This window comes from Phyllobates terribilis, unplaced genomic scaffold, assembly GCF_046119375.1.
Source record: "Phyllobates terribilis strain yellow unplaced genomic scaffold, ASM4611937v1 Scaffold_3__8_contigs__length_932513732, whole genome shotgun sequence".
NCBI classification, from domain to species: Eukaryota; Metazoa; Chordata; class Amphibia; order Anura; family Dendrobatidae; genus Phyllobates; species Phyllobates terribilis.
The window spans coordinates 708052619-708070135 of NW_027362763.1; the positions used below are offsets into that span (position 1 = coordinate 708052619).

Genomic DNA, 17517 nt, shown 5'->3' on the forward strand with positions numbered 1-17517 from the left:
ATCTGCATTATTGGCGCCAAATTTATACACCGCTCTGCTGATTGGTCGCGACGGCCGGCCGCGACCAATCAGCGATATTGGCGCCAAATTTAAACACCGTTTTGCTGATTGGTCACGGTCGCGACTAATCAGCGATTTTAGCGCCAAATTTAAACAAGCTCTCCGGTCATCACTAACACAGTTCGCTGATTGGTCGCGGCCGCCACCCACGACCAATCACCGATATTGCTGCCAAATTTAAACACCGTTTTGCTGATTGGTCACGGTAGCCGGCCGCGACCAATCAGCTATTTTGGCGCCAAATTTAAACACCGCTCTGCTGATTGCGCCCGGTCGGCCACATACATATTCTAGAATACCCGATGCGTTAGAATTGGGCCACCATCTAGTTCTTACATATTTGATTGGTAAAGCAAACCAATATAATATAAGAACTTAATAACAATGTAACTTACATCAGTTTACTTAACATGCAATCCAGTTGATACTTTGATTTATTGAAGCCATCTTGTTAGATTAGACCACCTATGTTAGTATTATAGACCTTCACCAAATGATCCCTCCATTCCACTCTCACCCCCCCCCCCTCAATCCAGGCGTAATGGTCCTAGGCTATCCCCAAGATCTTCCAGAAAGTACCATGCTGTGGAAGTGAAGGGTTCCACCATTTTCCTTTTTTCATTTAATGAGCATCAATTTACAATAAACCATTTCGGAAGAAATTTGCCAGCTTGCGTTTCCTTATTGCTAAGGGCGTCTTGTTGCTCTATTCCCATAAAATGTTTCATTTGAGCTGTTAACTCTTCAATGGGGGGGTGTTGGGTTCTAGCCAATATTTAAGTAATAGTTTTTTTGCCAGGATAAGTAGGGTGTGGAGCAATTTCGGAGGCTTTCCCCTCTTCCCCTCAGGGTTTTCTGTGTTGTTACAAAAATGTAACAAGGCTAGATAAGGGAAAAAGAGTATAACCCGGACCCCTATGGTGTCGATCATAGCTGATACTTGTCCCCAATATGAAACTGAAGCCGCGCATGACCATAGGCCGGATAGTGGAAGGTGGCATTTAGGGCAAGCTGTTAGCCTGTTTGAAAGCGGATCTTTTTTAGGTATGTTAAATGCATAAATGGCGCCATACATTATTTTATATTGCGTTTCTCTCCATGCTTCATACCGACTGTTCTTAGAAATGTAAGATTCTTAGTTTCAATTTTGATCAAATTTGTCTAAGCCCATTAGTCCAAGAGTGTTTTAATTAGAGTTGTATCCTGTCTGTACTAATTTGTAGGACTAGCTCATTAGAGGTAATTTTGATAGTGTAAATTCCCACCTAAGGAGGTTGTTTTATTGCTGGCAGATGGTCTCACACAATTTGGTCAAAATGTGCGCTGAGAATCTCAGTTTTATAAGTACAGTCCTGCTCTGCCCTTATCTATTTTGATGTCTGCTGACACGTAGCGAGGTGAACTACAAGAGTTAGACACCATTGTGATTTGGTACACCTTGTCCGGTGGAATGGCTTTTACAGTCTTTTGATCAAGGTAGTGTCAACTAAGTAGCTATGTTATTTACATGTTTTATTACTATTTATTTATTTACTTACTGCAGGATATTTGCTCATTGTTTTTATCTGAGGCTCTGCCATTACTGCTATACAGACTGTTCTTATAAATGTAAGATTCTTAGTTTAAATTTTGATCAAATTTGTCTAAGCCCATGAATCGAAGAGTGTTTTAATTAGAGTGGTATCCTGCCTGCAGTTTAAATTTGTAGGCCTAGCTCAGGAGAGGTAACTCTGTGTAAATTCCCATCTACGGAGGTTGTTTTATTGCTGGCAGATGGGCTCACACAATTTGATCAAAATGTGCGGTGAGAATCTCAATTTTATTAGTACAATCCTGCTCTGTCCCCATCTATTTTGAGACCTGGTGGTCTGTAGCGAGGTGAACTACAAGAGTTAGAGACCATTGTGATTGGGTACACCTTGTCACGGTGGGATACGGTTATGCTCTTTTGATCAAAACAGTGTCAACTAAGTCCCTATGCTATTTCCATGTATATTACTATTTATTTATTTGCTTATTGCAGGGTTTTTGCACATTTGTTAAATTTGTAGGCCTAGCTTAGGAGAGGTAATTGTGATCTTGTAAGTTCCCATCTAAGGAGGTTGTTTTATTGCTGGCAAATGGGCTCACACAATTTGATCAAAATATCCACTGAGAATCTCACTTTTACAGTACAGTCTATGTAGCAGTAATGCAGTTGCTAGTTCATATGTTCAATGTATGTCCACTCACAGTGCACTTACATCTGTTTTTTAGAACTGAGGGGGCAGTGGGCCAGAACTGTAGGGTCCTAACATGGTAATTCGCTGTTAGTTCTTTTATAAAGGATAATATCCTCATTTGACCAGAAATCTTATAAAGATCTAATGCATGAGGACCACGCCATCATAACTGGCCATCCTGAGCTACCTGATTCATGAACTATACTTGGAGCAGTAAGACAGAATTAAGTATAGTGTATCTGAGCCTAACAAAGCAAATCTATACTAGTCAGTGTGGGGAGATGTGGGTAATGCAATGGTGTCCGTAGTCTGCGTCACCCAACATCGGCCTGGATCTTCAGATAGAATCATCATAATGATATACAGTAATCAGATGTATCGTTAGAGCAGTACATGCTACAAAAGCCATATAGGCACTCACTTCAGGCTCAGCACACATTTCTCACAGAACCGGTGACCACATCCTGTTTGATGAGGATTGTGAAGAACCAGATGGCAGCTTGCACACTTGTACCGCTCCTGCAACGTTTCCACAAACACATATTCCTGCTTCGGCTCAAAGTCAAGTGACAATCCCGTGCTGGAGTTCTGCCTGCCAAATTTTTCTGGATGCAAAGTAATGTCGGCACAATCCATGGCGGAGCTGGAAGAAAGACAATAGAGAATGAAATATGGAGGAATATTCCTGGAAGTGAAAGAATAATTACAGGAAATTCACTGTGTTGTGGTGGGGAGTGTCACCCAGAGCTGCAGAAGACAAGGTCCCCCATGATCAGGGTCCTTCATAGTAAACTCAAGGTCCAGTGAAACATCAGAATGACTAAAAATAATAAAAAAAAATGATGCTCACCTTCACTGTTTCCCCATAGGGTCCCACTGCGGGGCTTACCCATTACTTGGTGGTCTTTCTTTCTAGTTTTATCTCAGCACACCAGAAATGCCCGCTCAGCCAATCACTGAGGTTGATGATTGACTAAAAGGGCATTTTGAGACCAAGGGACGGTAAGCACCAGAACGGGACCAGCAGGGAAGCGGTGAGAGGGAGTATAATTTATTTTATGTTAAGCCGGTCTGAACAATTTTATCAATAATTTTGATCGATTATGGGTTGTGGAGAAAAGTATATATTAAAAAAAATAATGATTGGACTTTTACGAGTAACTGAACTTTATTATTTTTTTTTAAATTATTTTATCTAGCAAGGAAAGTTATGAAACTTTAATAAGGAATTTGTTTTCATTCCAGTAAAAAATGTAATATATGTGGATTCCAAACCCCGGCTTTGCCCAATTTAATGTCTTGCCTTCAGTTGCAAGGATATCAGAACTTAATCATTTGGAGTACAGATGATGGCATTAGTTGGAGTACAGATGATGGCGGTGGTTAGAGTATAGATGATGGCAGTAGTTAGAGTACAAGTGATGGCAGTGGTTGGAGTACAGGTGACAGCAGTGGTTGGAGTACAGGTGACGGCAGTGGTTGGAGTACAGGTGACAGCAGTGGTTGGAGTGCAGGTGAAGACAGTGGTTGGAGTACAGATGATGGCAGTAGTTGGAGTACAGATGATGGCAGTAGTTGGAGTACAGATGATGGCAGTGGCTGGAGTACAGATGATGGCAGTGGTTGGAGTACAGATGATGGCAGTGGTTGGAGTACAGATGATGGCAGTGGTTGGAGTACAGATGATGGCAGTGGCGGGAGTACAGATGATTGCAGTGGTTGGAGTACCGGTGATGGCAGTGGCTGGAGTACAGGTGATGGCAGTGATGGATCAGTGCTTGTCTCCTCTGAGTGTTGTACTCATCAGCACAATCTCCTGCAGCAGCTTATCCCTAGAGTAAGAGCTCATTCAGACGTCAGCTTTTCTCGTATGAGTGCTATCCATGGTTTTCACGGATAGCACTCGTACCTATGATATTCTATGGGGCTGTGTCCGATTTTTTCCTCGGATAGAGTGGTCCGTTTAAAAAAAGATAACAGCATGTCCGATTTTGATCCGAGGGTTGGATCAAAATCTGCAATGCAAGTCTATGGGTCCATCCATGAACACAGACTGTCAGAAAGGAGAAGGTGGAGAATTTATTTTTCTCCATGTACAAGAAACACTGATGACCCTCAGAACAAACTCTGATCAGAATAATCGGTCCGTTTTTCTCGTATGTGGAAAATACTGACATCTGAATGAGCCTTAGTGAGATACAGGTGCTGATCTGACCCGTCCACTGCCATTATCTGTACTCCAAATGACTTTGTGCTGGGGAAAAGCCGGAGTTTGGAAGTCGCTTACATACATTTTTTTTTAACAGGAATGAATACAAATCCCCTAAAAAAGTGATTTGCAAAGTTTCCGAACTTTCCATACTGGACAAAATCATTAAAAAATAAAAATGTTTAGTTACACTTTAAATGCTTCTGGAGCAGATTATTATTATTATAGGGATTGTCCCCTTTTAGAAAACGTTTCCCTATATGCACTGTTAATTGTTAAAAAACAAGCTCTGCTTCACTCATCCTCCGTGGGTCCAGCACTAAGTCTCCGCTGCTGCCTCAGTCTCCTTTGTTTGAGCGTAGTGGTGACATCACGTCCCCGTTGCTGCAGCCAATCACTGAGCTCAGCAGCTCTGAGCGGCTTGTGCAGTCTACATGGACAGAGCCGCTGAGCTCAGTGATTGGCTGCAGTGAGGACGAAACAAGCCAAACAACAGAGACTAAGGCAGTGGTGGAGACTCAGAGCTGGACCCTGGGAGGGTAAATTAAGCACAGTTTGGTTTTCTTACAACAAACTAAGCACATAGGAAAAAAAGTTTTCTGAAAGGGGACAACCCCTTTAAGGAAAAGTCAAGTGGGAAGTTATATATAGCAACTTTAACTTGGTGGGGAAGAGGGGGGCAATAAGGGGCAGTTAAATTAATCCTGTCCAACCAACGTATTTTTCCTTCAGTGTCAAGGGCGATTGCTGAGAAGTGATCTCTACAAAACAAGAAACGTGGCTAATTATAAGGCTTAGAGTTAACCTGTTTGCATATTGTGTAGGCGCTCCATATACAGTAGATAACACAGGATCCACCAATCACAATAGGTGATGTCACAGCTCACCTCCTCCCCCTCCTGTACAATGACTGATAACATCTCTATACACAGCTGATAACACAAGATCTACCATTCACAATAGGTGATATCACAGCTCACCTCCTCCTCCTGTACAATGACTGATAATACAGTACCTCTATATACAGTAGATAACAGGATCCATCATTCACAATAAGTGATGTCACAGCTCACCTCCTCCTCCTGTACAATGACTGATAATACCTCTATATACAGTAGATAACACAGGAACCACCAATCACAATAAGTGATTTCACAGCTCACCTCCTCCTCCTGTACATTGAGTGATACCACCTCTATATACAGTAGATAACACAGGATCCACCATTCACAATAGGTGAAATCACAGCTCACCTCCTCCCCCTCCTGTACAATGACTGATAATACCTCTATACAAAGCTGATAACACAGGATCCAGCAATCACAATAAGTGATGTCACAGCTCACCTCCTCCTCCTGTACATTGAGTGATACCACCTCTATATACTGTAAGGCAGCGCTAGTAATCATAATGGGGGATACTCGCTGCACCGGGTCAATTAATGCACACCAGCAATGTCTTTCCGGCATTTCACAATGCTGCAGTTTATTGCACTTCATAAACCACAGTTCACACATATAATGTCCACGAGCCCAAGTGGCAGACAGGCCCACTTGGCCCAGGTTACAGCCTTCAGCAAGGTAATACTTTAGCAATGTCCATACAAGTGTCCATATAACAAAGTGTATTACCTTTGCCGGGTTTTAGCTGCTGCAGTCCATTTAATCCGCCACCACTGTGGCTTTAAGGCTTTCCCAGGTGGGGGTCTCTAGCCGTCGTCCCGTCTAAGGCTACTGGAATGTTTCACTCACACACATCCAGTCTGCGCCTTTCCGGACTCTTCACCAAGAAGCTGCCTTCCAAGGCCACTGGCATCTACACAAGATCCAGCCTCGACCTTTCAGGCTGCCAGGCTTCACTGTATCACGGTGTCCCACACACACGGGGAACAGGCCTCACTCCCAACACACCGAACACACCTGTCTCCCATCAAGCAGGGTTTATATATCCATCCCGTGAACACACACACACACACACACAGACAGGACCTTGCTGATGTCACAGTCATGTGATCAGACAGACATTCTGTGCGCGCAGGACCTGTGCTATGTCACAGTCATGTGACCAGTCACCTGAGGGGGAAGGTATATGGTCAGGTAAAACACATCCTGGACCATTACCGTAATGCCAGCAAGTCGCTGCATTACATATCCCCCCCCTCTGTTCAAACTTGTGGGGTTGAACACATAATATACACAATCACTATAACCCCCAGCTCTGTTCAAACTTGTGGGGTTGAACACATAATATACACAATGACATTATAACCCCCAGTTCACATAGAGACCATGTACTTTACAATTGTGCTACTCAGCCCCTGGAACATTAGTCAACGACATTAGCCCATTCCTTAGGGACCTACCATTTGTCACTGTCACTGACTAAGTCAGGTCACCTTTCTGGGTCGAAACCTTGTCAGAGCTCCCCCGCTCCCAGTGGTCAGTCATACAGCGGTGTGACTCACATGCCCTGGTATCTAAGGTCCGGTTCGACTCCGTACTGTCCCGTCCTCTATTGGGTCGTTTGTATGGGCTGCTCAAACCCGAGTTACTGGAGGTCTCACTACCTCTAAACCCACGCCCACTACTCTCAGGACATCTTGAAAGGTCCCTAACTCCAGCTATAGCTGTTCTGTTATTTAGGGGGCCCTTTCTCTGTCTGGTCTCATAATTTCTAGATGGCTGCCATCTTCTGCTACTCAGATGATGCTGTCTATCCACTCGCAGTCTAGCGAGATTCAACTGTTCTACCTCTCGCAGGTAGGTCACTCGGTACTCCAACAGCATGCGCATATATCCCAGGCTTTCTTCTGTTCCTACAGCGGAGAATGATACCATTCCGTCTTCATCTGCACGTGGACTGCTTACTTTCACCACACCAGACTTCTTGACCATCATCTGCATGGCTCGACCATTTCTCCCAACGAGCTTCCTCACCAGAACATGAGGCACCCGGATGACCTCTTCACGCATACTGTGAGCTTTCCTCATCAACTCCAGTTGTCTAACGGCTTGTTCCGTCTTCAACCGGAGAAACCGCTTCGTGCGAATACATCGCCAGTGCATGCCACTTAGGATAGCCACCCTCTTCACTGTGACTTCGGTCGTGGACAGGACCACCAGCTGTTTAGCTTCTGAGGTCAAGTACACCTTACAGGCTCCCACGGCCTTCTTAAACTCCTCATGCACGGACTCACTGGTGCATTCTTCCCTCAAATCCTCGGGTACATCTATTAGGCACTTGTACCGAGACGTTTCGGTCTCACCAGTGGTTTCCAGACGATCAACCAGCTAAGGTTTCAAGGACAACTGACCTCCAGCTTCTTCACCCTGTATGCTTTCCCTGAGCTGACTCACAGCTACAAATTCACGAATTTCCGTCTTGACCACTTCCATCTCATATTTATCTGTGGTTAACACTCTTAGCTCTCCTCAGGTCCACCCTCTCTTGGTATAAGGGAGTGAGTGCAACGTGTTCGCCCTTTTCCTTCTCCAAGAAGGCCTCATTCACTGAGTGATACTTTGTCAGGCAACTTTTGAACCCGGAAACTTCTTCCTCTAGCCCCGCCACTCGCCTCTCAGCGGCCCGTCTCTGAAGCTCCTCTTGCTTCCAATGGGTTTGTAGCGACTCCTTGATCTCGGCTCCTACATCCACCGAATCATCCGAGCTCACATCACTCGAGGAGGTATCTGCTTCATACCTCCCATCACCAGCGGCCAACTCCTGGCCCTGGTCTGCGGCTTCTCCGATAGACTCCTCCATCTGCTTCTGCTCAGCCTCCATCTTGCTGAGCTTTTCCTTAAGGCACGTCTCTGCCCTCTGGAGATTATCACAGAACGTCTGCAGCTCCTTCACCTGAGCTTCCAGACCTAAGGTCCTTCTGCGGAGATCACCATTTTCATTACGGGTGTCCTGCAGAGTGGTCTCAACGACTTGGCGCATGTGCTCTGCATCCACCTTATCATCCTCTAGTTTTGCTTTAACCCTGAGGAGATCCTCATAGTCTCTCTTGATTTGTTGCAGTTCCCTCATGAGTTCACCATATTCCTTCTTGGAGTCACATAGCTCCCAGTTGAACTGTTCGTGCAGTCGTTTTAGGTTTTGGTCACGTCTGGAAACTTCAACCTGCAGCGCCTCTTTTAAGGCAGACAGCTCTCTATCCCTCTGGTGTAGTCCCTCATCCAGCTTTTGCTTCACTTGTAATCAGCTCTACGTGTACCAGGGAGAACCGATCTTTCAACTCACACAGCTCATCTTCAAACTCCGCTTTGTCAAGCTCCAACTGGAAAACCTCCTCTTTATTTCTCTGGAACTTTTCCTTCCAATTGTTGACTTTCTTGCTGTTTTCCTCCAGTTCTCGCTGCAAGTTCCTCACAACCTGGTTTATTTTCTGCCGTTCAGACTCCAGGTTCAGCTGGTCTGAGGACCCGTTCTCCATGTTTTTCCTTAGTTGCTGCACGTCACTCTGATACTGCTGCCTGACAGGCTCCAGCTCTTGGTCTTGACTGGCCACCTCCTCTTTATAGTTGCCTGATACTTTACTGGAGGTTGCTACTGGCAACGTCACCTCCTCTTCTGCCTCTAAAAGAGGATCCACCCTTGAAACAAAGGCACACAGTACTACATTTTCTTTATTTTCATTTTCAGCAAGGACTACAGGAGCAACATTTTTGTGGCCCTTGCGCCGTCGACGAGATGGGGACTTTCTCACCTCGTCTAGCCCCTCCTGACTGACCTCTCCTTCTACTTTCGTAGTGTCACCGTCAGCTACGAGGTCTGTGTCACTCCCCATGGTGTTGTGGACTAACAGGTCACCTCCCACTTTGATGTCACCCCCTTCTACTGGAGCTACCCCGTTATCAACAGTCACATTGTCATTTTTAGGAGGTACCAACCCACCACCAGTAATTTTTTTAGATTTTCTATCCTCCACGCTGTTTTGAACAACCGCCCCTTTTTTAGACTCCGCCCCCTTTTTAACAACCACACCGGCAGGGGAATTTTTACAAGAAAAATCAACAATAGTCTTAGGACTCAGTTCACAACAGCTCTTACCACCTCCTCGGGCACTCTGGGACAACAATGGCGCCCCCGGAGAGTTCACAGAATGGTCCACTGCCGCCATTCTATACGGTGCCCACGGCTTCAGCGGATCCAGCACCATGTCCAGTAGACGTTTCTCAAATTCCTGCTGTGGTTTTAACAGGCATTTTAATCGCTCTAATCGCTCAATAGCTTCAGACTCAGTTGCTGCTCCCTTCACAGACATTTTTATCTGCTCCTGCATTTCCTCAGGACACTATTCACACACCGCTCTCCCCGGAAAAATTTTCGTGGCCCCGCCGAGTCCCCGCAAACCAGGTTTTGCGTGCGCGGACAATCTTCGCAACCCTGCCGAGTTGCAGCAAAACCGGATTTGAGTGCGACGACATTCTTCGCAACCCCGCCGAGTTGTCGCAAACAACCGGATTTGAGTGCGACGACAATCTTCGCAACCCCGCCGAGTTGCAGCAAACAACCGGATTTGAGTGTGACGACAATCTTCGCAACCCCGCCGAGTTGCAGCCAGATGCTTTAATCCACACTCGTTGTCCTGTGCTGTTGCCCCTAGCAACCGGGCTGCAGTTGCCCCTAGCAACCGGGTTGACGTTGCCGCTAGCAACCGGGCTGCAGTTGCCCGCATTCTCCGCCATATGTAAGGCAGCGCTAGTCATCATAATGGGGGATACTCGCTGCACCGGGTCAATTAATGCACACCAGCAATGTCTTTCCAGCATTTCACAATGCTGCAGTTTATTGCACTTCATAAACCACAGTTCACACATATAATGTCTACGAGCCCAAGTGGCAGACAGGCCCACTTGGCCCAGGTTACAGCCTTCAGCAAGGTAATACTTTAGCAATGTCCATACAAGTGTCCATATAACAAAGTGTATTACCTTTGCCGGGTTTTAGCTGCTGCAGTCCATTTAATCCACCACCACTGTGGCTTTAAGGCTTTCCCAGGTGGGGGTCTCTAGCCGTCGTCCCGTCTAAGGCTACTGGAATGTTTCACTCACACACATCCAGTCTGCGCCTTTCCGGACTCTTCACCATGCCGCTGCCTTCCAAGGCCACTGGCATCTACACAAGATCCAGCCTCGACCTTTCAGGCTGCCAGGCTTCACTGTATCACGGTGTCCCACACACACGGGGAACAGGCCTCACGCCCAACACACCTGTCTCCCATCAAGCAGGGTTTATATATCCATCTCGCGCACACACACACACACAGACAGGACCTTGCTGATGTCACAGTCATGTGATCAGACAGACATTCTGTGCGCGCAGGATCTGTGCTATGTCACAGTCATGTGACCAGTCACCTGAGGGGGAAGGTACATGGTCAGGTAAAACACATCCTGGACCATTACTGTAATGCCAGCAAGTCGCTGCATTACAATACAGTAGATAACACAGAAGCCGCCAATTACAATAACTGATGACACAGCTCACCTGCTCCCCCTCCCTTCCCGACGACCTTTGCACATGCTCATTAGATGCTTCAATACAAAAGATCAGGTTCTGTTCATTGCTGCTAATATATATAAGTGCATTTCTTGAAACAACAGGAAGTTAGAGTCTAAAAAAGCCCCATGTGGTCAGGATGAAAATTGCATGATTTCTATTTTTTATTTTTAATACAAATATCTAAAAAAAACAACATTGCCAAAAATTAAAAAAGAAATACATTTAACAGAAAAACCTAATTTAAATAATGAGTCTTTTTTTTTCTTTAATGGCTTTTCCAGTCCAACGCCCAATGTGATGTTTATGTGACCATAGCCTCTGGAGCTGAATACTGTCCATATATGTGAATGAGTCTCCATTTTAGATCATGGGGTTGCAGTCTTCCGATCTCCACAGATCCAACATTTAGCACCTATACACCACCAATCTAGTAGATACCATTTTTTTTTGTTCTGTTTTACATTATTCTCCATCATGTAAGTGAAATTGTTTAGAAAACCTATAATCATATATCTCATTAGGGAATTAATATAGGGGTCCTCTGATGAGGATCCTTATCTCTTGGTCAGAGTGGAGTGCGGTTATAATACCGTAAATGTCTCTTAGCCTTGAGGACTCGTCCTCTTCCACATTACACAAAGGGCCAATGTCTTTCAATGGGCACTATGTAATGCTTCATTTCACCTGTGATGGCGCTGCAGAGAAAATGAATACTTACTGCCAAGTTTTCCCAGAGATTACAGCTAATTACTAGGGGTCCCAGCAGTTAGACAATTTGTGATAAGGGACCCTTCTAGCAAGTAGGGATCGTTGAAAACGGATTACTAAACTTGCACAGACAGATAAGGCTATAAAAAAGCAGATCACAATTCAAGCATCACATGTCAGGATGATTTTAGTATTGAAACTAGTGATCTGGTTGCATAGGTCCTAGAGCAAGAATAAAAACACTACCTGTCTTGTTGTGACGCGATGTGCCAGTCCTGAGAAATCAAGCTTTGAAGTCACATGCAAATTAGCCTGGAAGTGCATCGATGAGCTCCAAGTGCATCAACTCGCCCCCAATGCACTTCCAGGCCAATTAGCATGTGGCTTCAAAGCTTGATTTCTCAGGACTGGCACATCAGATTACTACAAGAGAGGTATCGTTTTTATTGTTTTTCTTGTGCCTATACAACCGTACCAATAGTTTTGATTAAAAAAATGTTCTAAAAGGTTCTAAAATCATAACCAGTCAGGTAACACGTGAGCTAAACATAGAGGATAAGGTACAGTTAAAGGGGTTGTTAACTACAGGGTGATTCACTTGCTACTTTTCATGGAAAAATTCCTGTAACTTCTAAAATAGACGACCTATCATACTGAAATTTGGATTGAATATACCTTGATTCATGAGAAACTGATATTTTAAAGCAGGTGTTAAAAAAGGCCACAGTTCGCATCCAAGCACGCCTGCTCACGCCATTCCATATTGTTGCATGTATTTTGCAGGACGTCTGGGGTTGTAGCCTGAATTTCTCGCTGTGCTTTTTCTTGGAGTGCCTCTAATGTTCGTACCTTGCTAGTGTACACCCGACCCTTCAAATGGCCCCAAAGGAAAAATTCCAGCAATAATGAATTCTTTTCTCTTAATTGGGCCCTTTCAACTCCTGAATGACAGTGACTCTGTATGGTTGAACACGACCTTTCTTGGCTGCTCTTTGACATGTGGAATATGACCTGCCTGTCTCCTGGGGAAGCCTGTGCAATGATTTACGTGGTGATCACAGAAGTCGCTGTTTCACATCTTGAATTGCTTCCTCAGACATTTTCGGACATCCTCCATCATGCCTAGCCAGTAATGTTCCTGTACGTTCCGGTTTATTCACCAGTGACAGAATACACGGTTTGGACTGCGCATTTCGATCTCCAGACTTCTTTAGAAATTCACTTTGTCACGTGGCTCAGTTTTCCAAAAAGTTTCCTCGATGAAAACATGCTCCTCCAAACTGTATCTGTACATTGTTAACAAATGAAGAAGGAATTCGCAGAGGCGTGCATTAAGTCTATCTCGTAGTGGAGACGCCTGGCGTGGGGCTACAAGCCGACGGGACCACTTGGCATGAGGATGTTTCTCTGAGGTTCATTGCACTCTCACGTCTGATGAACCAAAATATGTACAGTCCAAATTTCAGTACGGTCGACCATCTCTTTTAGAAGTTACAGCAATTTTTCCAGGTAAAGTAGCGAGTGACTCACCCTGTATATTAAAAATGGTCCGAAGGAGGTATTAAAAAAAAAACAACTCAGATGTTCACCTATTGGACCCCTGCCCTTAACTGTTCTCCGCCAGTCTACTGGCTTCCTTTTCTGGTGGAGGTTGTCATGTGACTGCTGCAGCCAATCAGCAGCCACTGATTGGCTGCAGCGTTCCAATTCCATCTGAGCCAGAAGAAACAATCTTTCTTTCAGCTCGGGTGGAATGTGGAGACAGTGGGACGTGAAGAGAAAGTGGAAGCCAGAAGAAACCGACAGGGGACATAGACAGCGAAATGGTGGAAGTATAGGTGAGTATCTGTTGTTTTTAACTTTAATGACTTCCCCAGCCCATTTTGAGCATGAAAACAATGTATTGGACAACCCCTCTAACTCCTGTAGTGTAGGATCTAAACTCACAATGCACCAACCCACAAGTCAGTGTAACCTACTGTAGGAAACCAAATGGCGAACATTGCCACCTCCATATTAACGCAGACAGCCCATAAATAGGAAACTATTATAAACTTACTCTTATGTGTCACTGAATCAGCTTCCTGTTGACATATGAGGCCGTCTGATTGAAGGGCTTTTGTGGTTGAAAAGTAGAAAAGTGCAAAAAAAAGTTGTGGAAACTAAAATAAGATTCATAGAATATCACTAAATCTTTCGTACTGTCCAATGTGAAAACCCAATCAGCTATTCTAATATGTAGGAACACATCCCAGGCCTATATTTATTATTATTATTAATAATTATACAAGTAATAATAATAATTTTGAAGCACCATTCATTTCAGGGTGCTGCACAGACTGGGATATTTCTCATAAACAGACAGAGACACAAAAAGCAGACAATCTAAAGGGTCATGCTCAGAGGTGGGCACATAATTAACTGCTTCCCATTTTTTCCTCCTTACAGTTATTGCATTTGCCTGCAGTCACCACTAGGAGGAGTTAACAACACACATATTTTACGCCTCCCATCGCTAACTGTATTATATAGAGTCATTACAAACAGAGTGATCTATTTCAAGTGTTTATTTCTGTTAATGTTGATGATTATGGTTTACAGCCAATCAAATCACAAAAGTCATTATCTCAGTAAATTAGAATAATTAACAAAAGAACACCTGCAAAGGCTTCCTAAGCATTTAAAAAGGTCCCTTAGTATGTTTCAGTAGGCTCCACAATCATGGGGAAGACTGCTGACTTGACAGATGTCCAGAAGGCAGTCATTGACATACTCCACAAGGTCCCAGAGTCTGGAGGAAGAGTGGAGAGGCCACAATCCAAGCTGTTTGAGGTCTAGTGTGAAGTCTCCATAATCAGTGATGGTTTGGGGAGCCATGTCATCTGCTGGTGTAGGTCCACTGTGTTTTATCAAGACCAAAGTCAGCACAGCCGTCTACCAGGACATTTTACAGCACTTCATGCTTCCCTCTGCCGACAAGCTTTATGGAGATGGAAATGTCATTCTCCAGCAGGACTTGGCCCCTGTCCACACTGCCAAAAGTACCAATACCTGGTTTACACACCACAGTATCACTGTGCGTGATTGGCAGCAAACTCGCCTGACCTTAACCCCATAGAGAATCTATTATAGAGAATCTATGGGGTATTGTCAAGAGGAAGATGAGAGACACCAGACCCAACAATGCAGAGGAGCTGAAGGCTGCTATCAAAGCAACCTGGGCTTCCATAACACCTCAGCAGTGCCACAGGCTGATCGCCTCCATGCCACATTGCCGCATTGATGCAGTAATTGATGCATAAGGAGCCGCGACCAAGTATTGAGGGCATTTACTGAACATACATTTCAGTAGGACAACATTCCGGATTTTAAAATCATTTTTCAAGCTGTTGTTATAAAGTATTCTAATTTACTGAGATAATGACTTTTGTGTTTTTATTGGCTGTAAGCCATAATCATCAACATTAACAGAAATAAACACATGAAATAGATCACTCTGTTTGTAATGACTCTATATAATATAGGAGTTTCACTTTTTGTATTGAAGAACTGAAATAAATTAACTTTTTGATGATATTCTAATTTTGTGAGATGCACCTGTAGATGTCTCTATTTTGGTGAGATAATCCTGCAAACTGGACCACAAAAATACATGGAAGTTATTCTATCTCCTGTGGATGGTTGACTTCCTGATTGCTGGGTGTTCTAATGCTGGGACACCCAAGTTTCTGAGAACCCCTTGCTAAATGGAGTGTAGGTTGAGCACGGACACCTCGATCCATTCATTCTCTATGATAGCTCTCCCACAGTACAATTACTCAGCCTATGCTCGATTCAGACAGGGCTTTGCTGAGTCCTGTTCTCGGGATTGGTGAGAGTCCAAGAAGTCACACCCCCAGCAATCAGTAAGCTGTCCCCTATCTTAGACACGTCTGCTTAAAAAAACATAATCGTGAGACGTTACGTTTTTACTATCCGTGTGGTTTTCTGTTGGCCGTCCGTGGACCAGCCGTGTGTTGTCCGTGTGACACATACTGGAATAGAATGCAGAAGAGAAATGACAGATTTTTAGGTATTAAAGATGTACAAAGAGATAGATGATAGACAGATAGATAGATAGATAGATAGATAGATATGGGATAGATAGATAGATAGATAATAGATAGATAGATAGATAGATGCTGTAGATAGATGGATACATGGGCGTACCCAGGATCAAAACTAGGGGGGGGGGGGGCAAGCCATGGTCATTCAGGTTGTAAAATTTTAAAACGAAAAAGGTGCAACGCTGGAAACAGATAAGACACCGGAGGGTGAGTATAAGATGGAGCAGGAGAATTACATTTAGAGCACCAATCCAGGTAATCACATATAGAGGCCTCCCCGTAGTGTAATTACATATAGCCTAGAATAATGACGCTGACACTCGGGTACAGGATAATGACACCGACATTGGGGGTACAGGATGACACCGACACTGGGGGTACAGGATAATGACACCAACACTCGGGGTACGGATTAATGGCGCTGACACTCGGGGTACAGGATAATGGCGCTGACACTTGGGGTACGGATTAATGGCGCTGACACTCGGGGTACGGATTAATGGCGCTGACAGTCGGGGTACGGATTAATGGTGCTGACACTCGGGGTACAGGATAATGACACCGACATTGGGGGTACAGGATGACACCGACACTGGGGGTACAGGATAATGACACCAACACTCTGGGTACGGATTAATGGCGCTGACACTCGGGGTACGGATTAATGGCACTGACACTCGGGTACAGGATAATGGCGCTGACACTCGGGGTACAGGATAATGGCGCTGACACTTGGGGTACAGGATAATGACACCGACACTGGGGGTACAGGATGACACCGACACTCTGGGTACAGGATAATGGCGCCGTCATTGGGGGTACAGGATAAAGATGCCGACACTCGGGGTGCAAGATAATGGCGCTGACACTTGGGGTGCGGGATAATGGCGCTGACACTGGGGGTACAGGATAATGGCGCTGACACTTGGGGTGCGGGATAATGGCGCTGACACTTGGGGTGCGGGATAATGGCGCTAACACTCGGGGTGCGGGATAATGACGCTGACACTTGGGGTGCGGGATAATGGCGCTGACACTCGGGGTACGGGATTTTATTTATATTTTATTTATATATAATAGTGCTATTGCTATAATAATTAACGTCCCCCCAGCTGGCCTAGCATTAACCACCTGTCCTTTCTCCAGGTCCGATTCCTACTCCCAAGGCCCAGGCCCCAGGCCCTTTCAAATTTCAATAATTACACAGTGAGTGAGTGTAGTGTGTAATTTACACTGGCTGGCTGCCACAGTCACTGGCAGCCGGCCCACAGTAACAGGACAAGCGCTCCGCTCCGGCAGGATTCTCAGAGACAGGAAACAGGGGAGGCAGGCAGCGTGCTACGTCAGCACGCCTCAGGAGTCAGGACCCTGATCTGGTGACATGCGGCATTGCGGTGTGCTGTGTCACTCAGCGTGCATTAAAGGTAATCCCGGCCGGACCCCATGCAGTGACACAGTGCAGTTCCGGCCGCCGGGTGCAGAGCAGTCACCTGCGGCCGGCCGCAGAGGGAACTTTCGCTGGCCGTGACCGCTGGTGATCTAAGTGTGTGTGCGGCGTGCAGGGGTGGATTAAGAGTAGCAAGGGCCCCGGGCAGTTTAGAAGGCGCGGCCCCCCCCCCCACACACACACACCTGATGTATCACATGTCACATGATCCCCTGTGATAGATCATGTGATAGTTCACGTGAAATTAATTTGGCA

General features: G+C 45.2%; 1 protein-coding gene across 1 annotated transcript in view; it reads right to left on the reverse strand.

Annotated features, from left to right (window-relative positions):
- Window positions 1–17517, reverse strand: part of TRAF5 (TNF receptor associated factor 5) — a 73299-nt gene that overhangs the window by 28268 nt on the left and 27514 nt on the right. Inside the window, exon 2 of the mRNA XM_073671990.1 lies at window positions 2704–2925. Coding sequence (XP_073528091.1) covers window positions 2704–2918 — 215 coding nt within the window. The 5' untranslated portion in view covers window positions 2919–2925. The remainder of the gene's footprint in view (window positions 1–2703; window positions 2926–17517) is intronic.